At 42.0% G+C, this 19,573-nt stretch overlaps 2 protein-coding genes across 9 annotated transcripts in view; one reads left to right on the forward strand and one right to left on the reverse strand.

The window, feature by feature from the left end:
- Positions 1-774: 774 nt before the first annotated feature.
- MRPL30 (mitochondrial ribosomal protein L30) lies at positions 775-17,543 on the reverse strand. Of its 4 annotated transcripts, none has more exons than XM_089688102.1 (7): positions 17,401-17,540; positions 11,726-11,868; positions 11,395-11,462; positions 9,933-10,016; positions 3,282-3,428; positions 2,676-2,749; positions 775-969 (listed from the first exon to the last, which is right to left on the reverse strand). In XM_089688102.1, exons 3-7 carry the CDS (start codon positions 11,443-11,445, stop codon positions 837-839), a joined length of 489 nt encoding a protein of 162 aa, XP_089544228.1. In that variant the 5' UTR covers positions 11,446-11,462; positions 11,726-11,868; positions 17,401-17,540; the 3' UTR covers positions 775-836. The 4 variants fall into 4 exon arrangements, with proteins under 4 accessions (XP_089544228.1, XP_089544227.1, XP_089544229.1 ...); XM_089688101.1 differs by having other exon boundaries at positions 11,395-11,471; XM_089688103.1 differs by lacking the exon at positions 11,726-11,868 and having other exon boundaries at positions 17,401-17,543.
- Positions 17,423-19,573, forward strand: part of MITD1 (microtubule interacting and trafficking domain containing 1) — a 37,252-nt gene continuing 35,101 nt past the window's right edge. For 2 of the 5 annotated variants that reach the window (XM_089688096.1, XM_089688099.1), the window contains exon 1: positions 17,515-17,802. In XM_089688096.1, coding sequence (XP_089544222.1) covers positions 17,664-17,802 — 139 coding nt within the window. In that variant the 5' untranslated portion in view covers positions 17,515-17,663. Of the gene's footprint in view, positions 17,803-19,573 lie in introns of all 5 variants that reach the window. The other 3 variants (XM_089688098.1, XM_089688100.1, XM_089688097.1) reach the window with 3 other exon arrangements.

The raw sequence follows: 19,573 nt of genomic DNA on the forward strand, positions 1-19,573 counted from the left end.
AGGCTAATATCAAGTCAAATGCAGGTACTTTAACTACTTGCATGCAAAAAAAAAAATAAAAAAATAATAATATATCATCTGAAGGTCTAAACCAGGGGTCCTCAAACTTTTGAAACAAGGGGCCAGTTCACAGACCTTCACACTGTTGGGTGGCTGAACTATAGTTTGAAAAAAATATGAACAAATTCCTATGCACACCGTACATATCTTATTTGTAGTGCAGAAAACAAAATACGCTGTAACGCACTCGACACTACAATGCACTGTACTCTGTGATGCACTGAGATGCACTGTACACTAACGCATTGGACACTGCAATGCATTGTACTCTGTAACACATTGGACACCGCAATGCACTATACTCTGTAACGCACTTGGCACTGCCATGCACTGTACACTGTAATGCATTGGACACTGTACTCTAACGCACTGGACACCACAATGCACTGTACTCTGTAGTGCACTGGACACCGCAATGCACTGTAACACACTTGACACTGCAATGCAGTGAACACCGCAATACACTATGCCTGGTGTGCTCTCCTCCTCCTCTAGTTGCAGCAGGTGAAATCAGGGGCTCCCAGGCTGCCGCTCGCTGTGTCAATAGGTTGCCAAGTGCTGCAGCTTCTTCATCAAGTAAGGGGCTTTATAGTAATATAATTCCCATGGTAAATTCAATACTCAGACACACCTTCAAGAGACAGAAGCAGGTAAACATTTTGTGAACACTTCCATTACAAAATATGCATCATACAAAATGCAGCTGTAAATATGTAAATTATAAGAGCACAAAATTCCAAAGTTTTATTTAACAAATTACACAGAAAAAACAGGCACTATGATTCCACAGATTTGGTTTCCAATGGCTGCAGCTTTTTACAAAACACCAGCTCGTCCTTACTGTTCAAGTAAGCGCTAGACATTTCCTCTTCTGTTGGAAGGCCATAGGGCAGTTTCAAAGGCTTAACTCTGGGGTACAAGAAAAGAAAACATATCAATGAATATTCTTAAAGGACTCCAAATGGTCCCAAGGTCAGTAATTCAGCAAGTAGAAAGGCCAATGAATCAACATGGCATCAAAGTAACTAGCATTTTCAAAAAGTGACATAAGTAAAGACAGTATTCTTGATCCTTTCACTACAGATTTCGTTCATAGACAAACATATCATTTGTGTGTAAATAGCCTGCAGCAGATGCCTCAAAATCCAGGCCACATACTAGTTCCAGCTTACTTGTATTACCTGTGCCCTTATAGACAATCTTGAGCCACCACATTCAATTTGTACAAGGCCTTGTTTTTTTGTTGGGGCATTGTGGAGTGATATTAAAGGATGAATTGCAGATAATGATGATTGCATTGAAGCTATTGGAGCAGCGTGATATCTGAGCATCTAGTATATTCAGGATAGTTTACCATACACAAGTACACAAGATCACTTGTAAAATGTAAAAAATGTTTTGATTATATTTATGCATTTACTAGGTTTATTAGTAAAAATTAAAATACCATATATAATTTCATCTTGTCAATTGGCAAATATACTGTAAAATACTTTAAATGATTGATTACATCCCATACCAACTTTCTCCAGCTGCACCTGCAGCTTACAGCCCCAGAGACTTCTATGGGACTCTGTTCCAATGCCAGAGATGAAGGGAGATGCCGGGAAATAAAACCTCAGACTTCTACCAGAATGTAAACAAACACAGAAGAGGAGTGTATCACGCATCTCCAGTATATGTTCATATACAATTTAGGTTGAGTGGGACTAATGAAATCCAAGAGCATCCTAGCTCAAGGCATTATTTTTTTCCAGTTTGTGCTTTTTAAATGGTTTTTGCATTCCTATGTATCAACTGAGGTATGAGGGATCTGAGGATGCAAATGCAAGGTTTTTAAAAGAATACACACAGCCAAAGCTCGTTTGGTTGTATGTCTCCTGTGGAGAACGAAGGCACTCCTGTGATCTATTTTCAGCTAACATTGGGCTAAAGTCTGCTGTTGGCTGATGTCACTCAGACAGTCCAGGCTGGGGAAAGATCGCTACCATATGGGCAAAAACCACCAAGGAGCCTACACTGGCACCTAGTTCAGCCTCTCAGTGATCTGTTGGGAGCCCCTAAGCCAGCCGCTCCCACCTCCTCCACAGGCCAGCGCTAACTGGGGGGGGGGGGGAGGGGATTGGCAGAGCAGATGGGATGGCGGTGACAGTCACGGCTCTCTGCTCAGAGCAGCAGGGAGAAATGTGCAATGGTTGGTGCTTGATCGCTCAGTTCTCACCCCGAGGAGAGAAATGCAGCATCGACCCAATGCTGCATCCACCTGGGTTAGTATAATTTAATTAAAAAAAACAAAACAATCTTCTCTTTTAATGTATTTATTTTGGTCTTCTTGTTGAATGCTAAAAAAGGACATGTGACTTTTTCTAGACTAAAAATTTACAAAACTGTGAATGGACAGTGTCAAAACAAAAATAGTGAACAATGTATCCAACACAACCAAGACATGAAGTTATTGCTCATACTTATTGGGGCTAATTTTGAATATGAAAGACACCCAGAAAACTGTTTTTGAAGTCTAGGAGAGGCACACACACGATATAAACAAAACATCTATCTTGGTGTCCAGTATTTTAGGTTTACTTGCAAAGATCTAAGAAAGACATAAAATATACCTAATCAAGTGCTTGATAATTTTAAGATATTCGTTGACTGCTGGGATGTTCTTATGTATTACTGGATTTTGAGCCTGAAAAAAAAAAAAAAAAAAAATCTAGTTGTTAAAAGCAATGCACATTATATTGGTTTATAATATAAAAACAATGCAGATTTCATACATCTATATATATTTTGACACAGGCACAATTGTTTTTTTTTGGGTATTTACCAAAAACGTCTTCAAGCTATAGTTATATAATGGATATGGGCTGAAAGTGCACACTCTCAGGTTTAATTTGAGGGTATGTGCATCCAAATTGGAGGAAGGGTTTAGGAACTACAGCTCTTAAGATTAGCACCCCCCCCCTTTTTTTTTCCAGGGGACCAAAAGTAATTGGACAATTGAATTAAAAGCTGTTTCATGGCCAGCTGTGGGCTACTCCTTTGTTATTTCTTTATCATTTAAGCAAGTAAAAGGTCTGGAGGTGATTCTAAGTGTGGTATTAGCATTTGGAATCTATTGCTGTAAATATCTGATAAAAAACTAAAATTGTGTCAGTGTCCAAATATATATGGACCTAACTGTATATCCTGTTGCACAACTATGAAAATAAGTACACTACCTTTTGAAGTCCAAGTTTCCTTACTATATCCTTTTCCCAATATGGCCTACCAACAACTGATCGTATTCTAGTGATAACATGTAACTTGTGTGGTTGTTCAGCATCTCCTCCATATTTTTCATGGTCTTCTGGCTTTGGCTGAAAAGTCTAAAGCGCATAACAAAAAGAAAAACATACATACAACATGAAACAGGATCACAATAAAATTCATATTAAAAATTATAAAAGCAAATTCAAATAATATAAAGCTAATAAAAGGTTAAAGCAGAACTTCGTGCAAAAATGTAGATAGTTTTATTGCTGCTTTCCTACCTTCCTAGAATTTGTAGTCTGTTATCTGGCTGACTCTGTTGTTTCTGACAGCATGTGCATTTTTTAAATCATGGGGTTAATCCCCTGTGTCTTCCCGTTTGCAAGACCAGTGGCTGCTATGCTTTGCAATCCCCCAGCCACTGGGCTTGGCACATCCCTCCTGTAGTTCTCATGTTAGAGAGCAGTGATGCAATTCCTGCTAGCTGTAGTGGGCGGACCAGTCAAACTCCCAATCTGAACTGCCGACAGAGGCAGTGTGCCCTTCTTCTCATCCAATAGTAACAGCTGTAGGGGAGAATGGGGAGGGAGCTGAGCTGCTACACACCCTTAGCCCCATAGCTGATCGGAGAGGGAGCTGAGCCGTGGATAACAGTTAACCCTTCAGTTGCCAGACACCTTTACATTGCACTACTAAAAGCACCCACTGCAATAAGGCGATGAAATGTGTGCAGAGGGGGTACAGCATTGGGACATGTGTGCAGAGGGGGGGTACAGTGGTGGCCGATAGTGTAGTGGTAGCAAAACAGCTGTACAGTGGTAGTGGAACATGTGTGCAGGGAGGGTGCAGTGATGATGGAACAGGGACATTCTTCACACTGACCAGTGTAAGTAGGACATTCTTAGCACTGACATTTTCCTCTGGAATAAAATGTTAATAAAATTTATAAGTGATATACCGTACCACAGCTACCTCTCCAGTTACTGTAGATCTACAAAATCAAGCTGACCCTGACAATTTATACTGTGCCACCATACATGCCAATCCATGCTAAACAAGGTTTAGTTACCACAACTGCTGCTGCCTAGAACAGTCTTTAGTGACCCCACTGGAGGGAGACTTCCTGTTTCTGTAACCCCACTGGAGGGAGACTTCCTGTTTCTGTAACCCCACTGGAGGGAGATAGCCTGTTTTTGTAAACCCACTGGAGGGAGACTTCCCCTCACTTCCTGTGCCAGCACTGGGAGACTTCCCCTCACTTCCTGTGCCTTTTGACCACACTGCCATGCTACAGGAGTCATCTCCTGTAGCATGGCTACAGCCTCTGATCAATTAGTTTATCGGCTGGAGGTGGAGAGATCGCATGTGACAACAGCAGCCACACCTAGCAACAGAGAACCTAGAGGAGGGATAATTAAATATTTAATGAAAGACTACATAGAATGAGCTAAACATTTTGCACATGCATGGTTATAAGATTGTCATCCAACTGTCCTACTGTGTAATGCTGAGTAGTGTGGCTGGATGAGGGGACGTGTTTTATGTTCAAGTGGGCGAGTATACATTCAACATGTACAGGCCTAGTGCACCCACCCACAGTCACTGCAATTTTCTGGTGATGGGAACTGTAGTTTCCTCCTTGGCAGAGTAGATGCTGTTATCTTTTGAATTACAATGAAGCCTTCCTGAAAATTCAATTAGACTTTTCTTTTCAATAGTAAGGAATTTCACAAATGTTTAGTGTTTTGTGTACACTAATGGGTGACTTTTCCCGGATTTCTTCTTTAAAATTTCAAACAATTAAATTTTATTAACTTTTTTGAGATATAGAAAAGGTTAAATCATCAAATGGCTTCCCGGAACTTTCAGGGACTATGGGGAAATATCTGCACATCTACCAGGGCAGATGTGTAGAGGAAATCCTTATTTTACAGGTTAGAAACTGGTAGATCAATATACACTATATTTCCAAAAGTATTGGGTTGCCTGTCTTTACATGCACATTAACTTTAATTGCATCCCAGTCTTAGTCTGTAGGGTTCAATATTGAGTTGGCCCACCCTTTGCAGCTATAACAGCTTCAACTCTTCTGAGAAGCCTGTCCACAAGATTTAGGAGTGTGTCTATGGGAATGTTTGACCATTCTTCCAGAAGCACATTTGTGAGGTCAGGCACTGGTGTCGGACAAGAAGGCCTGGCTCGCAGTTTCTACTCTAATTCATCTCAAAGGTTCTATCGGGTTGAAGTCAGGACTCAATCACGTTCTTCCACCCCAAACTCGCTCATCCATGTCTTTATAGACCTTGCTTTGTGCACAATCATGTTAGAACAGGAAAAGGCCATCCCCAAACTGTTCCCACAAAGTTGGGAGCATGAAATTGTACAAAATGTCTTGGTATGCTGATGCCTTAAGTGTTCCCTTCACTGGAACTAAGGGGCCAAGCCCAACTCCTGAAAAAGCAACCTCACACCATAATCCCCCCCTCCATCAAACTTTACACAATGCAGTCAGGCAAGTGCCGTTCTCCTGTCAACCACCAAGCCCAGACACATCCATCCAATTATCAGACAGAGAACACGTCTCCACTGCTCTGGAGTCCAGTGGTGGCATGCTTCACATCACTGCATCCAATGCTTTGTATCGCACTTGGTGATGTAAGGCTTAAATTCAGCTGCTCAGCCATCGAAACCCATTCCATGAAGTTCTCTGAGCACTGTTTTGCTAATCTGAAGGCCACATGAAGTTTGGAGGTCTTTAGCTATTGACTCTGAAGACAGTTGGTGACTTCTGCGCACCGTGCGCTTCAGCATGCATGACCCCGCTCTTTCATTTTATGTAGCCTACCACTTTGTGGCTGAGTTGCTGTTGTTCCCAGTTGCTTCCACTTTGTTATAATACCACTAACAGTTGACCGTGGAATATTTAGTAGCAAGGAAATTTCCTGGATGGACTTGTTGTACAGGTGGCAACCTATCATGGTACCACGCTTGAATACACTGAGCTCCTGAAAGAGACCCATTCTTTCACAAAATGTTTGTAGAAGCAGTCTACATCATACATGCCTATGTGCTTGTTTTTATACACCTGTGGCCATGGAGGTGATTGGAACACCTGAATCCAATGATTTGGAGGGGTGTCCAAATACTTTTGGCAATATAGTGTATTTATCAAGAGACTAGTAAAAAAAAGTAAGCTATATATTGTATTACAGCCAGGTTTAAAGTGGAACTCTAACATCTTAATAAAAATGGTACAAGGGAGAGGAAAAAGCAATAAACAGCTGGAAATGCCCGAGCAGAGATGTCACCCATAGGTTTACTATGCGCCAATCCGTTGTCAGTGCTTCCTTCTCTAATATGCAGAGGCAGCTGTCAGACACCAATCACGTGACTGGACTGGAGTGGTCTGACAATGGATAGCTTTACAGATCTTTCTTGCTTAGGGTAGTTAGTATAGGTGTTAGGAGGGGAGGGAGCGTTTTATTTTAAACATAGTTAGTAAAAGCCTGGAATTCTACTTAGGTGTGATTTTAAAGTTTTGGTATGTGCCATATATAATAAAGAACATTTCTAAGAGATGCATCCTCTTTTTGACACTTTCATTCTTATATGTTGCCAAAAGTCAGGATCTGTAGTAGCCCTACAAAAAGATTTCCTTTTTTCATATAAGGAATATAGCGTTTGCCCACGTGTTTGACAGTTAGGCAGATATAAGGTTTGTGTAGCCAGGTTTTTACAAATTCTGTATTTTTTCTTGTTAACAGGGGCATCAGCTGTGAGATACAACAGTCATTACAGACTCCCATTTAACATTGTGAAATAAGTCTGCTATTCTGCAGCACTCCAATGGACAACCTCCATACAATTGGGTTGGCCACCACTGTAGGCTCATATGCATCTCATCAATGAGGTAAAGCTAATATTACAATTGCATGACCAAAAACAATAGTTCAATCGCCTTATCTTTATATAGGATTACTAAGTGTGCCTTCTTTTTTGCCAACCAATAAACTCCTTTTTGCATTCTTGTTTCATACTCCCAATGACACAAGAGTCATTTATCAATATAGATTTAAAACATTTGCTTTCACTTTCTGAAACAAAAAACTGACAACCTCTTCAGTATGTACACAAAAGCTGATGTTTCTAGGTATATGGAAAAGTTGTTAAAAATTGTTAACTTAGTAGATAATAAAGCCACTCCACCTTGGGTCCCACGTCAGATGAAGGTATATACAGTACCTCTGTGGCTAAAACAGCACTTGTGGCCCAGAATGTAGGTGCCATCTGTCCACCAAAAAGATCTCTCATAAACATACATGTTTGGATCAGTCAAATAAGCATGTTTATGGAGGAGGGAGGATCACTGCAAAACTGTTATGGAGTGGGCTTGTCTTGGAGGGAACACAAGAGCAATCAATCAGGAAAATCTGTCAGATAGGTCAACCACACATATCTGGAGAAGTTGGGGTGCATAAAGACCTAAGATTACGGCTCATATTTGTTTTCTGAGAAGCAAATTAATTTCAAGAAACTTCTAAAACCATAAGTAGGGTTGAGATGGAAAGTGAGAATGTATGCCAGTACAAGAAGTCAGCATGCAATGAAACATGAAAATAGGTGAAAAGAGATCTTCTGATGGTCGATTGGTACTTGTCTTAACAACCACAACCCTTTAAAATAGCCAACCCTTTAATGACTTCATACTAACTGTATTTCTCTGAGAGTTGAATGCACCTCAGACACTACAACTAATATCAAAAAAGGTATGTTCAGTAGCTGTACTTGAGATCTATATTTGTTCTAGAGGACAAATCCTACACATAACAATGTTGTTAGATATACAGTCAGCCACTGCAAGATACATCCATTATGATTATGGGCTTTTGAGAAATAGGAAAGACTTGTAAATTTACAAATCTCAAATTTTGACACAACTGTGCTTGATTACTTATGCTACTGCCCACTGACCCTTTGTACATTACCCCTTCAAACATTACTGTATTGACAGGAAACACTATCCCAATCTGAAAACACGTACAGTAATACCTCGGTTTACAAAATTTTTTTTGCAATACGAAATGTATGTCGGTGCCGATTTTTAAATGCAATTGCCGTCTTTTTTTTTTTTTCTTTCTTTACTATAGCTCACAGGACTGTCACATTCCCCTGAGTTAACGGAAACTATGTTTCTTTTAACTATGGGAAATAAACTAAAAAGAAAACTCTCTCTTTTAGCTGGGGGGAAAATTGACAGCTGAATTTGATTAATGGTGAAAAAAAAAAAAAAAAAAAAAAAAAAAAAAAAAGGCCTGGGGTCCCCCCTCCCATCCATACCAAGCCCTTCGGGTCTGGTATGGATTTTGAGGAAAACTCCCACGCTAAAATTAAAAAAAGGCCGCGTGGGAGTCCCTCCCCAAATTCATAACAGACCCTTATCTGAGCATGCAGCTTGGCAGGTCAGGAAAGGGAGGGACGAGTGCCCCCCCCCCCCTGGACCATGCCAGGTCACATCATCCCCCCCCCAAAGCACCTTGTCCCCATGTTGATGGGGACAAGGGCCTCTTCCCCACAACCCTGGCCGATGGTTGTGGGGGGTCTGCGGGCAGGGTGCCTATCGGAATCTGGAAGCCCCCTTTAACAAGGGGGCCCTCAGATCCCCAGCCTCCCCATGTGAATGAGTATGGGGTACACGGTACCCTTACACATTCACAATAAACAAAAAGTGTAGTGTGGAAAAAAAAAAAAAAAACCCAGACAAGACATGGTCTTTGACAAGTCCTTTAAAAGAAAAAAACTAAAAGAATGTCCCCCGCAGTAGATCCAACGTCAATCACGATGTCTGCCACCGACCCCGCTGACAGCTGAAACATTAACACATGGTTGTTATAACTAAAATACCGCATGACTTGATAAAATAACTTATGCAGTATTTTTGTAGCGTTTACTTTTTGCTGACCTCCGGAACAGATTACTTGGTTTTCAATGCATTCATATGGGACACAGCATTTCGATTTACGAATTTTTCGCTATACGAAAAGTCCTGCAGAACAAATTAAATTCATAAACCAAGGTATTACTGTAAAGTGGTTGTAAACCCCTGAAATGAAAAATAAACAAAGCATATCACTCTATAGTGTGAGCTTGTCTAAATCCATAGCACCAAGTGTCATTTCTGTCTGCTGCCTCGTACCTCTGCTATCTGTATGGGTCACTTCTGACAAGTTTTCCTGACTCCAAGAGAAAAATGGTGACAGGGGAGGACACAACCTGTGATTGACAGCCTCAACACTGTTCCTGTGTCTTGTGTGAAGGGGGTGTGTGTCCCTTACCTCCAATCTTAGAGTTCTCCTCACTGATGCAACTTCAGCTCCCTGCCCCCTGCTTTTCAGAGCTCAGAGGTCCTATGTAAATTTTGCACTTTAAATGGATATAGGGGATAGACAGGTACAATTTCTGAGGTTTCATCTCTGTGTATCACCTGAGGCCAGTCAATTCACTGGGTTTATGTAAGGGTTTACAACCACTTTAATACCGTTGACCACTGCTATAATGTTTACCTGTTTGTACGGAAGGTACATGCAAACATATGACTTCAGAAGAGAACAGTAAACTCTCACCTCTTCAGGAAGACGAGATCTTGTGAATTTATGGCGGATTGAACTTGGCCATACCAGTGACAGGGCAGGGTGATCTGTTAAAAGCTGCATACAAAACATATCAGCAATAATAAGCATTATTCATTAAAAGGGTAGCAATCAAAAAGAAAAAAAAAATGCCATGTAAGAATACTCTGTAGGAGGCTGCAATTTTCTGGACTCGAGTCACATACTAATTCGGGACAGTGACACAAACTATTCATCTTCCAAGAAATTTATATGACTGAACCAGAACTGGTATGCAGGCCAGAAGTCAGATAATGCTACCTTCCATCACAGACTTCTTACAATGGCATTTTACTTCATAACAAATTAATCTTGAAGAGACCCTGTCATCAGGCCATTTATTTGAACAATATTCCTACAAGGTTATATGTGTATTTAAAAGGATAAGTTCACCTTGTGCATTTATTAGGTCTTTTCACTGGAGCCTACAGAGTATTGCACCTGTGTTCAGTAGATCGTGGTGCAATGTCAGGCACCTCTGTTAGGGCTATCAGTTTCAGAGCTGTCAGAATATTAAAATGACTACCAGTGTGCTAGTTAGCAAGCTTGCAGTTGATTGAAACTACAAGTCCAAGTCCATCTGCTGCAGTGGTAGATGAGACTGTTCGTTTATTCATTCACAGATCTTTGTGAATGAATGATGCAACTGCAGAGCCCTACCAAGCCACATTGATTTCAAATGTGACTGCAGCTGCGCGGGAGGGGGGGTTTGGGGTGTTCTGCTTGAACATGCTACACCCTAAATATGGGTGTAACATGGAACATGTTGAAAAGGTGAACCTGTTCTTTAACATATTTTATACCTGTTTACCTCTAAATAAAAAAAGTCTGAGATGGCTGCTGGATTTGGCCATCTTGGATGTGATGTCTGCAGCCCCAATAGACTCAGACACTCTACATTAATCTGCTTCACTCATGCCCTAGCTGCTAAATAAAAAAGATAAATAAAACTTCAAATTCCTCTGAAAGTCATATTGCAACTTGACAATACTGATTCCAGTGTGATTACAGTACAGGCAGAGAAGCTGGAATTAACAGTAGCTATTTTAGCAGGCTAGCTCCCCAATAAAGATTTACTGCACTCAAAAAGCATAGTCATACAGAAGACCTGCTTGATTTTCCAAAATTACAAAAAGTTGCCATGTTAAGGAAGAAAATTTAATGTGACCAGCCCCCTCTAAAAGCAAAACAAAAGACTATGAAAACTTTTACACATAACATGTACAAGTGCCTTTTTATTCTATAGAACTCTCACTAAAAACATGAATAGTGAAAGCTTTGCTCAAGGTAAGCTATCAAAAACAGGAAAAAAAAAAAAAAGGGGGGGGGGGTGGGGGAATCAAGCAAGAAGATGTGACTACATGATCAATATGCTCTGCTAGCAGCACTATATCCAGTGAACATGTTTGAGATCTACCTTAAATCCACCTGTCCTTGATTGCACAGCTTTATAGAATCCCAATGCCATTCTTATTTACTCAGCTTCTAAATGTTCTCAGAGAGAGATAACAATAATAATTAGGAAAAAAAAAAACAAGTACAGTAATTATAACAAATAAATCATAATAAAAATAATAATAATAATAATAGAGGACATGATTATTTGTCTTTTGGCCCCAGTTAAAAAAACAAAACAAAAACACATTAATAAAGACATCTTACAGAAAATATCAAAATGAACAGTTGTTACAGACATGAATCTAGATTTTACTTCCTTATATAATAAAAAAAAACAGAGTTAGACTTACTGGTAACTCATTTTCTATAAGTCTTCCAGGACAGCCCCTTGAGAGCTCCTCCCTCCGGGACAGGAAACACACAAGTCCAGAACCTTAAAAAGGTGGACCTCCAGGCCTCCCTCTTCAGTTTTCCCAAGAACCGCAGGAAGACACTAAAAGACATAACCATTTATGCATAAACATACATTACTGTACAATCTTAGGGTGGGAAATCCTACCTGTCCTGGAAGATTTATAGAGTTACCGGTAAGTCTAACTCTTCTCAAAAACATCCTCCAGGACAGCCCCTTGAGACGATATTCAAGAACTTACCCACTAGGGCGAGGCTACTGACTGGAGGACTTTGCCCAAAATGCCTGATTCTCACTAGAACGCAGATCCAGACGATAATGCTTCATGAAGGTAGAAAAGCTGGACTAGGTGGATGCCTTACAAATCTATTCTGGTGAGACACCAGCTCTCTCTGCCCAGGTTGCTGACAAGGATCTGGCTGAGTGTCCATTAACAAACAGGGGCGGAATCTCTAATAAATTGTACGATTCTGCGATAGCCATCTTAATCCAACTAGCTATGGTGGATATGGAAGCACTAAAACCCTTCCACATTCCCACTAAAAGAACAAAAACAGAATCTGATTTTCTGAATTCTCTAGACCTAAGAGGCCAAAAAGCTCCTTCTAACAATTTTAATCTTTTCTCCTCGCTTGTGGGAGCACAACAGAAGGTCAGCAAAATGATATCTTGGGACCTATGAAAAGGAGAAGGAAACTTTTCAAAACGGATCCTGGGTTTCTTTGCAAACATTTCTATCCTCGAGAACTGACGTGTGTGCATGTGACCACGGGTTCAGTCTGTATCAGTATCAGGTGGTCATGTCAACAAGAGGAGGGGCAGAGTAGAAAGGACTAAACAGCCTTTTTACACAATGCAGAGGATTAACCCCTTAGGTTCCACAGTGAGAATAACAAGCTTGCTTTACTGCATATACAGGCTGATTTTACTGGTGTGGGTTTAGTAGCACTTTAAGGACTAAAGACAGATCCCAAATTGGACAGGACCTGACCACCGCCAGCTTGGACTTGGAAAGGACCCTGAAAAATTCAGCTACAAAAAAAGATCCTGCTGGAGAGTGACCTGAAAGAAAACAATAAGGGCCAAGGCCTGCACCTTAAAAGTACTAATCGAAAGGCCCTGATCTGCCCCATCGTGGAAGAAATCTTGGACCGCCGGAATATCCAGAGGGCTCCGACAGCCAGGAGTTGAACTTTTTCCAGACCTTCATATAAGCTCTGGTTACTGGCTTGCGGCAGATCACCAAAGTCCTCACTTTGGCCATGCTGCCAACTTCAAAGTCTTCACCTGAGGGTGCAGTACCGGACTCTAAAAGACCAGATCCTCCCTCTATGGAAGAGGAAACAGAGGAAAGGCACCGCAGCAGTGAAAGCCATGGTCTCTTCGGCCAAAACAACCAGAATGAGGTTTGTCTTTTCCACAAAACATTTTGCAGGACTGCTGGGATCAGCTTCACTGGAAGAAATGCATAACAGAGATTGAATTTTCACAAATTTTCGAGGGCATCTACACCCAAGGCCCAATCCCGTGTATTTAGGGAGAACAACCAGCTGACTTTTCCATTTTTTTAGGAAGCAACGAGATCCGCCTCTGGCATGCCCCATTTCATAGTGATGGTCGCAAACACTTCCTGGTTGAGAGACCATTCGTCATGCTTGACTGGATGCCAAATTAGGATGTACGTTAGGTAGTTCTGTGCTCCTTTCAGATGGATGGCAGATATCGAACACAAGCTTTGCTAGGCCCAAGACAGTATGCTATCCACGATTGCTTGGAGAGGAGGGCTTCTTGTACCCCCGTTTGTTGATGTATGCCACATTGTCTGAACAGATCTACAGGTGACGGTCTATTAGATCTGCTTGAAAGGCATCCAGCGCTCACTGGACTGCTAGAAGCTCCCTCTGATTTGAGGACCTCGACCCCTGGGCCGTTCTGTTGCCTAGATGGGCTCCCCATCCAAAGCTGCTGGCATCGGTCATGAAGATAACCGAATATGGTGTGGTCCATTCCAGACCCCTGGCTAGATTGTACTGCATTCACCACCACCAAAGGGATCTCTTGATCCTGGTAGAGAGCCAGGCAGGAAGATCCAATGCAGACCTGTTCCGAAACCCTCAGAAGGAAAGACTGCAGTGGGTGCTGGTGGAATCTTACCCAGGTACCAGCCAGGAATCATGATATCATGAGACCTACTGCCCTCATGATATCCCTTATTGAAATGGCAAAATTGTTCTGCAGCTCTGCCAGCACCTGATCTATCCTGAGAATTGTTTCCAGGGGAAGGAAGATCTTTCTTTCTACTGAGAAAATCTCGTACCCCAGGTAGGTAACTCTCTAGGAGGGAGTTAAACATGACTTGTCTCTGTATATGAGCCACCCCAGATTCTGAAGGAAGTCCTGGGCAACCCGCAGATCCTCTGTCAACTATTTGGGAGACCTGGCCACAAAGAGGAGATCGTCCAGATAGGGAATGATCGTAATAGATCTCATTCTTAGGGGGGCCAAGGCCTCTACAAGCACTTTTGTAAAAATTCTTGGTGCTGATGCCAGATGAAAAAAGTAGAGCTCGACACTGCCAGTGATGGATCTCTGTACCAATCCTTAAGTATTTCTGACATGTCTGCTGTGTGGGGATGTGAAGATACACATCCCTCAGATCCAGTGCAGCCATGAAAATCTGGCTAAAGAATGTTTTTTTACAGAGAAGATTGATTCCATCCTGAAATGTTTGTATCTTAAAGACTGATTGAGAGGGTACAGGTTTAAGATAAGGCTAAACTTGCCTGAGGGCTTTTTGACTACGAAAACATAAAATACGAAAAGAATAAAATCCCATCCCCTTCTCGTTCCGGGGAACCCGGTAAGGACCTGTTTATCCACCAGGTCTGCAATCACGCAACATAGAGCCTGTGCCTTCTCCTGATTCCTGGGAAGGTTGGTTACCAGATACCAGGCGGGGGGACTGCAGTCAAACTCCAACCTGTACTCACACTCCTAACACTGATGTACAAAGCCGTCCACCATACTGCCCCGAACTACATCACCGACCTAATATATAAGTACCACTCAGCACGCACACTCCGCTCCTCACAAGACCTCCTTCTCTCTAGTTCCCTGGTCTCCTCCTCCCATGCCCGCCTACAGGACTTCTCCAGGGTGTCACCCATCCTCTGGAACTCCCTGCCCCAACCCATCAGATTATCACCTACTCTCCTCTCCTTTAGGCGCACCCTGAAAACCCACCTCTTCAGGGAAGCCTACCCCACCCCCTGCTAACTTGCCGACCTCCTCCACCCTTCCTACCACTCCATTCCCCACAGTTTTCTCCTCCTGTGCCACCATCCCCTCCCTCCTAGATTGTAAGCTCGAAAGAGCAGGGCCCTCGATCCCCTCATGTTTTGCATTGTATTGTTATTGTTCTGTCACATGTTCTGTCCCTCTTTGTAATGTACAGCGCTGAGCGAACTATTGGTGCTTTATAAATACTGTATAATAATAATACTCCTTTTCTACCAAGTCCAGAATGTATGGGTTTGAGGAGATTGAAGCCCACAGAGAGAAAGGTCTTCCTCCCACTGGGGCGATCGAGTCATTGAGACTTGAGGCCCTGAGGAGGATTGAATAAGATCCCCCCTTACCCTTGTTCTTGTGCCCTGTCCAATGTTTCTTGGGCTGAACATGCTTACTTTGCTGGCCCTGAGTTTTCTGGCTAAAGACCCTCCTGGAGTAAGATCTCTTTTTACTCTCTGGAAATGCCCTCTTTTTATCAGCTGTACGCGCCAAGGCCTCCTAGAGACCTGGACTGAAAAGGTTAACGCCTGAAAAGGGTAAAGTACAAAGGTGTAACTTGGATGCAGAGTCCCCTGTCCAGGTTTTCAACCATAATGCCCTTTTATCTGAATTCACCAGGGCTCCTATACAGGTTCCTAAAAAACGTGTACCTATCCTTCCAGAGGAAAACAACAATACTGAAGAGGGGAGCCTGGAGGTCCACCTTTTAAGGTTCTGTGTTTACATGTTTCCTGTCCTGGAGGGAGGAGCTCTATGTCTCAAGAGGCTGTCCTGGAAGACGTTTTTGAGAAAAGTACATTTTATTCAAAACATAAACAGATTTTTGATAAAACATTATTTGTATAAAAAAAAACAAAAACAACTTAGTTATCTTTATAAAGAAAGTAAGCAGAACATTACTAATCGTAGCAGAAAGTACTGCAAAAATATATCTGTAAGGAAAAAGAGTGAGAATATATACTACCCTTACCCCTGTCTTCTGCCCACCGCAACTATGTGAGGATGACGCCATGCTACTCTCTGTAAGATCCTTGGGAATACAAAGCAGCTCAAATCTTGCAAAATGATGCTCCTGCATAGGACTGAAGTGATGTCTTGAGATATTTAGGGTACTTAATACTCCCCAGGAATCTCCAGGGAAGGATAATGACATCATGACCATCAGCGTACCATCCTGGGTAAGGCAAGTATATAATATTCTACTTTACAGGACCAGTGTCTTCCCCAGAAGATGAAATTGTCGGGCAGAACCTCCCTTGCGATGTTATCACGTAAGAATCGCCATTTCTACCGTTGTTGGTGTGATCAAATGATTTTAAAGGACAGAGGAGGAATTGGGGATCTTATTGACCCCAGACCTCTCTATAAAGAGCACCTGTCCCAAGAGATGTTTACATTCCTTGTGACAGCAATGGAAGTGATAAACAAATTTTATATATATATATGTTAAAGTTCCCCCAGCCCCCCCATGCTCGCACACAAAGGCGAATGCACGCGTCGGTCCCGCATGCAAGCAGCAATTGTCCCTCACATGTGAGCTATCACTATGAACGTCAGTTCATGGGCAGTAATTCTAGTACCAGACCTCCTCTGTAAATCTAAAGTGGTAACCGTCACTTATGGATAGTAACATTTTTGTATTCTTTCACCCTTGCACAGGCATGAGCAGCTATAAAGCATGACGTTTGTTATCTATATACTGTGTAACATCATCTTTTACCAAAAAAACTGGGTTATGTATTGTTTTTCTGCATTAAATTTAAAAAAGTGGAATATTACAGATGTGCCTTGTTTCTGTCATATATTTTATTTGCTGCTGTTTTTTCAGCTTATTTCTTACGAAAAATCAAAACATTTGTAAACAAAAACATAAAAAAAGTGTATTATTTCCCAAAAAACATTCCTTTGAAAAACAGCTGCACAAGCACCGCGTGACATAAAAAACTGCAACACCCACCAATTTATTCTCTGGGGCCTCAACTTTTAAAAAAAATAATATAGATGTTTGCAGTTCAAAGAAATTTTCTAGCAAAAACTACTGTTTGCTACATGTAAACAAAAAGTGAGAGAAAAGGGCTGGTCTTCAAGTGGTTAAAAGTTATTTCTGCTCGTTTCAGGCACTGAAATCAATGGGCTTCCTCCTGCTGTAACAGATACATGATGGAAACCCTTTTGAATTGTAAGAAATTTCCGTTTCAGTGACTAAATATTGCAGCTGTGAAGTATAACCACGATTTTTATATTAAAAGAAGCGTTTATGGGTAAGTACTCCTGTCATGTGTAACTGCTGGGCATTGAGGCCCCTTGAAAAGCCCGACCTACCTGTATGAGCTGTGGACAATCACCCCGATGTCTGGTTAGGAGCTCCGCACCCACAAGGTCCTCTCTCCTAGAACCTGTCAAAGGAGACGGCGCACGGAGATGATGTCATCTGCACACAGCTATTACTCACAAACACACTGACATGTGACCTGAGCCATTTCCGGTCTGTGGAACGCGGAAGTTTGAACGTTCCAGGGTTGGCTCGCTCAGTGATTCATTGTGGCTGTGTTGCGAGGAGGAGGTTCGCAGTCACAAGTCTCGTTATGTCTGTCTTGTCCGGTGTGGAGAATTCGGCAGGAGTGGTGCTCAGGAGGGCGGTGGAGCTGGACAACAGTGGCAGGTTCCAGGAGAGTTTGGTTTGCTACCAGGAAGGCATCGAGCTGCTGCTGCAAGTGCTGAAGGGTCAGTGTATGGGATGGGAGAAGTACTAAGGGGGGCACAGGATGGATGGTTGTATACGGGGGTTCTGAAAGGGCAGTGAATGGGGGTAGGGTGAGTATATGAGTGGGCAGGGATGTAGTTTGGGTTGCCTAGTATAAAGTCTAAACTTTCTTAGAGAAACATAAGAGATCAGCTATGCCAGTCTGTACAGGAAAGGTGTACTCCATAATGTGAACACCCAAACAATACAAACTGAGCATATAATGAAAGTATATGAGCAGGCATTAAAAATGTGCATGTCAGAACCATCACTACAGAATCACCACCGCATCCAGCAGTATAGGCAGCTCGTGTTATTTATAAACATTGACTTCAGGGGTGTGGACATTTTTTAAAAAACTATTCGTTCAGGGACTAAATCTGCGCCCAAATCGTGACAATCTGCTTGTCCTGATGGAACAAAAAAAAAAATTTTGAACCAAAACTGTATTTAAATCGGAGGTGATATTAGGAATGTCTGGGGCTTTTAAAAACAAAAGAGGCTTTATAGAGACTTAAACGTTTAATAATTTTAACATTGCGCTGGTTATCTCCAGCACCACACCCGGGGACTAGCAGGGAGGGGAGAGACCTTGCAGTGTAATGAACACCGATTGGCTGCTCCTCAGGGTCGGGTCTTATCTTTTATCCCTTTCGCTGCCAGAGCCAGTTTTGCATTTTTTTGCACACATTTAAAATATCATTTAGGCCTGACGATTACATAAAACTCCAAACGTTATATATTTTCTGAAAGCAGAGACCCTAGAGAATAAAATAGTGGTAGTTCCAATTTTTTTATGTCACATGATATTACTGCAACATTTCTTAATTTTAGGGCACAAAGAGCAATATATTACCCTATTTTTTTTTTTAATTATAAAAGATGAGGTTGCAGTGAGTAAATAGATATCCAACATGTGAAACCTTAAATTTGCGTGCGCTCGTGAAATGGCAACGAACTTCAGTACCCTATATTTTCTATGAGTCAACACTCTTAAAGCTCTTTATAGGTTATCAGTTTAGCTTTACGGAGGCGGTCTGCTGCTAGAATGATTGTTCTCATTCTGTTGTGCGCAGCGATATGTGTCATGTGTATTGCAATTGACGTTTTCATGCTTAGGTGCCGCAGTGTGTGTTTTTACATGCGTATATGTGGATGTGAGGGGCCTCAATATTTTTTTTGGGTGGATGGTATGTGCTTGGGTGTAACTTTCATTTTTTACAGTTAAAAAAAAAAAAGGTTTTTTTTTACTTTTTTTCCATCACATAGGGGACAAAGTCCTCTATGTGATGATTTTTTTGGTGAAAGGTTCTCTTTTTGAGACATCCAGGGTCTAAAAGACCCTGCATGTCTCCTCCTGTGCTCCATTGAATGTAATGCGGTGCACATCGCACCGCATTACATTCTTTCCCAGCTTCCATGGTCGGGAATCTCTCAACGGTGACCCGGAAGTTACATCATAACATCACTTCCGGGTAAGGACAAGAAGGGGAGGGGAGCGGATGTGTCCTCTCTTTTCCCTCCCCTGTAGCTGACGTTGGTGAGCCGTTCCCAGGCCTGCAGATGGGCAAGCAAAGCCTGGAGACCTCACGGGGGGGGTAAGGCTGGCACTGTGTGGAACCAATTGGGCGGCACCTGATAGGTGAACTTTCTGCTTGCCCACAGCAGGGCTAAAGGTAAAAAAGCAATACTTGCCTGGCACCCGGAACTACATGTCGGGTGATAGGAATTGAATATCCCTGGACTTTTAGT

The sequence above is a fragment of the Staurois parvus genome, unplaced genomic scaffold, assembly GCF_062004578.1.
Source record: "Staurois parvus isolate SC_StPar_1 unplaced genomic scaffold, SC_StPar_1.0 ptg000446l, whole genome shotgun sequence".
In the NCBI taxonomy this organism is placed as follows: domain Eukaryota; kingdom Metazoa; phylum Chordata; class Amphibia; order Anura; family Ranidae; genus Staurois; species Staurois parvus.

What these genes read in the sequence shown, in the direction of transcription:
- MRPL30 (XM_089688103.1), bottom strand. Translation starts at nt 11,445, where the DNA reads ATGGCATTGGGATTCTATAAAGCTGTGCAATCAAGGACAGGTGGATTT. An exon ending in GGAAACTTGGACTTCAAAAG is followed by an intron (nt 2,750 to 3,281) that starts GTAGTGTACTTA and finishes TTTTTTTTTCAG; the next exon opens with GCTCAAAATCCAGTAATACA. An exon ending in ATTATCAAGCACTTGATTAG is followed by an intron (nt 970 to 2,675) that starts GTATATTTTATG and finishes CTTGTACCCCAG; the next exon opens with AGTTAAGCCTTTGAAACTGC.